Source organism: Papaver somniferum, unplaced genomic scaffold (genome assembly GCF_003573695.1).
Source record: "Papaver somniferum cultivar HN1 unplaced genomic scaffold, ASM357369v1 unplaced-scaffold_117, whole genome shotgun sequence".
Classification (NCBI taxonomy): domain Eukaryota; kingdom Viridiplantae; phylum Streptophyta; class Magnoliopsida; order Ranunculales; family Papaveraceae; genus Papaver; species Papaver somniferum.
In genome coordinates, this window is record NW_020620714.1 from 3,123,459 (window position 1) to 3,131,014 (window position 7,556).

General features: G+C 35.5%; 1 protein-coding gene across 1 annotated transcript; it reads right to left on the reverse strand.

The window, feature by feature from the left end:
- Positions 1–2,657: 2,657 nt before the first annotated feature.
- LOC113329624 lies at positions 2,658–3,248 on the reverse strand. The gene has a single exon (XM_026576480.1). The coding sequence runs from the start codon at positions 3,246–3,248 to the stop codon at positions 2,658–2,660; it is 591 nt and encodes a 196-aa protein (XP_026432265.1).
- Positions 3,249–7,556: the final 4,308 nt, after the last annotated feature.

The window sequence follows — 7,556 nt, forward strand, 5'->3', positions numbered from 1 at the left end:
AATAATAATAATAATTCTAACAGTAAACAAAATGAGAGCGGATTATTAGGATTTCAGTTTCTACCAAATAATTATGCAAATTATACTAGTCATTAAAAATATGTTCCATGAATTTTCAAAAGCCAAAACATATTAAAATCAAACTCTAGCTAATGAAAAATGAAGAATCGAAAACAAAACTTCAAAACCCTTCTTTACTTACGGCCCTGTGGCCGGGCTCTCCTCTCAAATAGTCGACACCCCTTCTTATAACCTTTCCTTTCTTTTATAATCAAAATAAATTATTCTATGAAAATATCTTTCATGCAAGTTGATATCGTCATCAGTATCTTTCCCCAAATAGTATTGCCACCTCGTTCTTCCAATGAAATAATAATCTCTCCTTATTTCCAAAATCTCCCAAATGAAGAAAGAGTTACTTTATTTCCAAAATAATCTCACGTGTAAATAATCCTCAATAAATTCTTCACATGGAAAATAAATTATCTTTCCCGGTGGAATATATTTGTAATAAAGTAAGAAAGATAAAATACTCTCATTTTCAGTTTGCATGTGCAAACCCCACTTTGATTTCAATTCATTTACTGCGTTTGTGCCTCGCCTATGAAACAATTTTATGCTGCTGATATATATGGAGATACCAGGCCAACTACATTTTGTCATTTTTTCATTGTGGTTGCTGATATATGGAAATACCAGGCCAACCTCATTTCATCATTGTGGTTGCTGATATATGGAAATACCAGGCCAACCCCATTTCATAATTGTGGTTGTTGATACATGGAAATACCAGGCCAACCCGGATGCTGATACATGGAAATACCAGGCCAGCATAATAAATGTTGCTGATATATAGAAATACCATGCCAGCATAATTGATCATTGTGGTTGCTGATACATGGAAATACCAGGCCAACCACATTTCATCATTGTGGTTGCTGATACATGGAAGTACCAGGCCAACCACATTTTTCCATTTTCGTCGCAAACACCATTAAGTTTCACATTTTGCTGTTTATTCGCTGGATGATAGAATTCATTTGTACTTTCTAAAAAAGCCCTAAAATAGTATTAGTAACTAAAATATTGTATCATAGCATATATAAATATGGGTATAAAATGTACCATATACATGCTTATCACTTTTGAAAACAAAAGGAAGTCATCAACAAATAAAAATGTACCATATACATGCTTATTCCTTCCAGAATACCTTTCTTAGAGAGGAAGTCAATGTAAGAGGAGAGAGCTTCAGAGAAAATGATATAAAGGTAGGGGGATAGGGGATCTCCCTTCCTTAAACCTCTCTCAAGAGTAAAAAAACTAGTAGGACTACCATTTAGTAGAACAGAATAGGAAACAGTAGAGACGCACTGATTTATGAGTTTAATCCAGTGGTTGGATAGACCCATTTTAGTTAAAATCTTTTCAAGAAAAGGCCAGTCCATTTTATCATAAGCTTTAGACATATCAAGTTTAATAGCTTCTATGCCATCAATTTTATCATGATGGTTAACAGCATATATAGCCTCATTAGCCAACAAAATATTATCATAAATACTTATTTTTGGAATAAATGCACTTTGATTTTGGGATATGATATTATTCATGAATGGTTTAATCTATTAGGAAGGGTTTTGGAGAGGATTTTATAAATAAAATTGCATAAGCCAATAGGTCTATACTGAGAGACAAGTTCATCCAAAGGAACCTTAGAAATGAGGGAAATATTAATATGGTTGAAAACTTTAGCAATATGACCAGTCCTAAAACAGGTTTGGGTCATATCAATAACAACTTCACCAACAATATCCCAATGTTTTTTGTAAAATAAACCAGTGAAACCATCAGGACCAGGAGCCTTTTTACCTCTGATTTGGAAAACAACATTTTTATATTTCCTCTTGAGAGAGATGAAGGTTTAAGACAGAGTTATCCTCAGCAGTGAATTTGGTAGGCAAGTCAAGAAGAATTTCATCTTGAAACTGTTGAGGATGAGATGAATAAACATTTTTAAAATAATCTATGAAAGAATTACCAATAATGTTTCTATCAGTTAGAATAGCATTAATAGTATCTTTAATCCATCTTATAGCATTTCTTTTACTTCTAAAGAGAGTCACTCTATGGAAATATGGTGAATATTTATCAACTTCCATAAGCCAAACTTTTCTAGATTTGTACTTCCAATATAGTTCTTCTAAATTGTACAGATATTCTAGTCTAGCCTTGAGTCTAGTAGTAGTACTAGAGTCAGTGGAAGTAAAAACTTGATTATCAGTTAACTCCTTTCTAATATCAAGAATATTGGTTTGAATGTTACCAAAAAAAAAATTATTCCAATCCTCGAGGCCTTTCTTAGTCTTAAGAAGTTTAGCTTTTAATTTGTAAGCAGGAGAATCCACCACAGTAGCAGACCAAAAATTAACAATAATGTACCTACATGTGGGATATTCACTCCACATTGCCATAAAATGAAAAGGTCTAGGCATACAAACATCCTCATATTTAAATTCTATATGCATTGGACAATGATCAGGAGAGTCTCTAGGTAGGTTATTGACACATAGTTTAGGACATAAAGTTTCAACAGATTGATTTATAAGGCATCTATCTAATATTTCAAGGATCAAATCAGGTCGTTGTTGCATATTATACTAAGTAAATCTAGGGCCAGAGAAACCAGGATCATGCAAGTTAAAAACAGAATAGAAGTTCCTAAGATTATAAAAATCAGAATCATTTAATTCTAAGCCATCATTCTTGTCTTCAGTGCTTAAGATAGCATTAAAATCCCCTATAAAGAAAACTGGTTCATCTAAAGGGGCTTGAGGTAGTTGGCATTGTTGTTCCCAGAAAGCTTGTCTAAGAGTACTATTAGGTTCCCCATATATGATGTGAATGTGACAGTTTTTTGAGTGAATAATATCAGTAGTAGTAACATGGATTCCCCTCAAACTAGAAGATAAGATGTTCATATGAATCTCCTTTTTCCAAGCTAGAACTAAACCACCACTTCTACCAACACTAGAGATATTGAAGGTACAAGGGAAGCCCATATTCTTTAATTTCCTAGCTGCTAGGTCTTTGTTCATTTGTGTTTCAGATAGAAAGATGATGTCGGGATTAACATTCCTACCGAGGAGGCTGAGCTCCTTATTAGAAGATTTTTTCCCCGAACCTCTAATGTTCCAAGAAATTAGATTAATGTTGTTGACAGGGAAATGATTCATAGAAGTAAAAGACATATTGGAGTCATTTAAAGGATGGGAAAAAGTAGAAGTTACCTGATTGGTGGAATCAAACCCGCCACCAAGAGAAGTGATAGTAGGATCACCCTTCTGGGAAGTATCTTAGGAAGAAATAAGATCAAGAGTAGCAGCAGGGTGAGGAGAATTATTGAAGACACAATTGTTACTTGGAGAATAATCAGCAGGCATAGTGTATCTACCATAGGGGTCAACAAGAGTATGGGTATTAAAAGAGCAGTTTGATAGGTTGATGCTTGGTAAAGCTCCCAATTTTGTAATAGGGGGACAAAGATTAGCATAATCTGGTTCATTGGTATCTTGTTCTTCTGGAATAACTACAATGCTAGCCAGAGAAGAGTTACTAGCTCTTGTACGTTTTCTCAGATCGGCTCTAGGGTTAATTTTCCTTTTATGGTTTGATAGAGCATCATATCCTGTAGAGATAACAGTTCCCCTAGCGATAATGGGCTTAGGATTAGGAAGAGAAGCTGTCTTAAATCTCCTAGAAGATGTTGAAGTACGAATTGGACCAGTAAGAACCGGTTCAGAAATCGGTATAACAGCTTCAACAGAGGCATTCTGAGTAGTAACTTGTTTAAAAATAATTAGCAGCCCATTGTTCTGCTGAGTCAAATATTGTTGAATTGGATTAATATCAAAGATTTTCAGAGTTGTTGGTCGATTGACAAAGGGACCAATCTGGAACATATTAGCAGATCCCTTCTGAGCACTACCGTAGGTGATCTGAGGAATCTCTTTTGTTTTTCCTTTATCTTGATGATGAGAAGAAGTAGGAACTTCTTGGGTATCTAGAACAATTTCAGGTTGTTGCATTGGAGTATCTTTATCTTCATGTATGTTTGGTGTTGGGTGAACTTGAACAAAGGGTGTAGGCATCATAAGTCTGGAAACAGCAGGTAAAACATATTTGCTACTACTTGATGGAGAAGTTTCTTTGATAGATTTTTGTTTCAATTTCCAGGAAGGACAGTTAACATCTTTATGATCCAAAACACGACAAGAGGAGCAGTAATATCTTGGGACTTTAACACATCTACATTGAATCAGGAAAGGTTCAGTTCTTCCGCTGGTGAATAGTGGGATGCCCACTGGTATGGATTTTGTAACTGGGATCTTGATGTATACTTTGACGTTTTTCTTAAGAAGGTGTTTTCCAAAATGATTTTGGGCCTAAATGAGATCTTCCATCTTAGAAGTGAGTTTATTAAGATCATCAAATTCAGTGAACTCCTTTGGAATGTTGCAAAGAATAAACCACATTAGCTCTTCAGTGAAAGCAAGTTGATGGTTTGACGACCATCCAGATGGTGGAACAACTTTCAAAACCATAAGATAACCACAGACAAACCAAGGTCTCTGATAGTTGATTCTATTGAAATCATCTTCCACCAAAAAGCGAACCAAAACTTTGTTTCTTAGACCATTAAAGGTAGTGACAGTTTGATATTGAGAGAGAGGCCATTGGTTACAGATGTAATATCTCATAAAGGAAGTAGGGACCAAGGTTTCACTGCAGATATATCCCACCATACACCATTTCCAACTATTATCGGATTCGGCTAAGATAACAGTTTTGTCAATGAAGACTGGCTCAGATAGGGTAGAAGGTAGAGATAGTTTTTCCGCCATTTGTGTAATAAGGTTTAGGATATCAAGATTTGTGGTATTGGTAATGTATGGAAAGGTATCAGGGATCATTGGGTATTTAAGGTTGATATGAATAAAGAATAAAGGATACATGGTAGAGTTTATAGAGGTCAATATAATATGAAGAGAGATAATGAAACTGATCTTAATACAATTCTGGAGATAACTGCAGTAGATAGTGATAATCAGATAGACATGGTTGATTATTTTTTTTTGAATTTGAACCTTAAAAGAGGTAAAGGAATCTTGATTTTATAGGATTGAAAAGGTTTCAGGAGAAAATTGGTGTAAGGTAGTAGTTGAAAAGTTGGTGTTGGAATATGGGGAGCAGGCTGGACCATGGGAGTTGTCCCTTTCCTTACTTTTGGTATGGGGTAGCCTTTGGAGGTAGTTTCATGTAGTCACGTGATACATATTGTAAATGTTACATAAAGAAGTTCTTGCCATCTGTTATGTATAGTACACACAGTACATAAGCATGATGAAATATGTGTTTTGGTATCCGTATGGGTGAAGGTATAAACTGCCAAATTAAATAATGGTAGAGGAAGAATAATGAATATGGTTGAAATAAGTATAATAAGGGGGGTTTCCTACTTTTATTAGCAAATTGACTATGAGGGTTTAATTGGCTTTTGGAAGAATAATGTTTGGTGACATTGAGGTTTGATATGGGTATATACCGTCTGGCAGACATGCCCCAAGTCTCAATGGTACCTATCAAAAGGTGTTGCCTTCTCCTAATCTGCATAAAACATAAAGTCTTAATTAGATCCCAATAATACTTTTCAAAATTAAATGACCTACCAGATTCTCCCTTAATAGGAGTCCCGAAAGAAGTAATGGCTAAGGGTATATTTAGGTGTTGAAAATAAAGTTTTATAGGGTAGTTATGGCCTTGAAAATCAAAGCCATACGCATGTTCTCGAATAGGCGTGGGAAACAAAGCGACATGAATGGTAATGAATAGGCATTATAGGTTCTTTAAAATGGTGTTTATGAAGAGGAATAACATATTCGGATCAAAAGTTTTTATTTTTTTGATCAAAAGAGAAAAGAATTAGGAGATAGACAGAAAGATTAAGAGATAGAAAATCTAGATAATCAAGTTGTTCTAGACATCGGTGCTGGCAATAATCCATATGTTCCTCCACCGTCAGCAGCGTTTGAGAAAGCCAAAGACATTGCCCTGAATTTGAATACCGGTGAACTTCAACGTCTGAGGGACAACATTCAGGATGAAATTGATCGCCGAACTCGATAAATGATCCGTCAAAGAGAAGAGGAAGAGCAGAGAAGTCAGAGGGAGGAGGAAGAGTATGAGTGTACATTTGTCGCATGGAAGCCGAAATTTCTTTCATACAACCACAGGAAAGAGGAGAATGGATAGAGAAGCACTCTGAGAGTAAGAGATATGGGAGTGCCACATATGAATATTCTCAAACTTTTGGAGATGAGATGGATTATGCTGTTGGAGAGGTGGTCACCAGTGATTTGGATTTTGATGTAGCAGATGAGAAATCAAGGATGGGTCTGTATCATGACAGGAAACTAAGAGAAAGATTTGATTTTGAGCTTTCGAATCCCAAGATCTATGCAAGGACCATGCGGGAAGGGGAGGAAAGTAGTGATGGTGAGGAGAAGTTATAGGATGAAACTGATGAAGAAGGGATTGAAGGGAATGCTGATGATGTTCAGAATACTCCTTCATCTGGGGATACTTCTCCTACATCGTCAGAGAGTGCAGATGAGTGGTATAGAAAAGAGGAAGATTGGGATTCTGATAAGGATGACTATTAGATGTCTCTTCACAGAAATTGGAACAAGCCAGATCTTCGGGTTTTGAAAAAATCTTGATGATGATCAACAAGTTTTTTGCATAAAGGTTATTCCAGTTATTTCTCTTTTTCCTCTGGATTTTCCAGCAAATGGTAGTAGTCTCAAAGCTTTTCTCCTTATCTTTTTGGTTGGTCCTAGCTTTTTTCTGATGGTACAGTCTCTGTGGATAGGAAGTGGTGTTGAAGATACTCCTTTGGTAAGTTCTTTTTTTTAGTTTCTGGTGGAACTGGTTATGAAAAATTTGTGTTTGTTGTTGGTAGACAGTGATAAGGTGTTTTGGACTAGGTTTGATGTTAGTTTTCTGTGAACGGGAGATCTAATACTTTGAAATGATATTTTGGTATTTTGAATCACTAGGTTTGTAATTAACAGGACGCATGTTTAGTTTGTTCAGCTGGGTACTGATTGAATTGTATCGAATCTTAATAGTACCAATTTTCTCATGTAAAAAAACAGTTGAATGAAGGAATTTTGTGTTGTTATAAGTGGTAATCTTGATAGTATTTTTAGAGGCAATCAAGTTCCAAAGATTGTAACTGAAATTGTAGGTATTAAAGATAGTAGCAATGATCACACGAAGAAGAATTTCGTAAAGGAAGATAGAGATTTGGGTAATTTAAGATGAATCTGTTTGAAACATTTAGGAAATTTGATGTGCATATGTCACGATGACGAGGCAGACACTCAAAAACTTGAACGCTTTCCCTTATGCACCAATTATAACCACACACCTCTTCTATAATGCACCACTATTAGCAGTTTTTTTATGTGGTTTCTTATGTTGTATGAGTAACCGTT

What these genes read in the sequence shown, in the direction of transcription:
- LOC113329624 (XM_026576480.1), bottom strand. Translation starts at nt 3,248, where the DNA reads ATGTCTTTTACTTCTATGAATCATTTCCCTGTCAACAACATTAATCTA.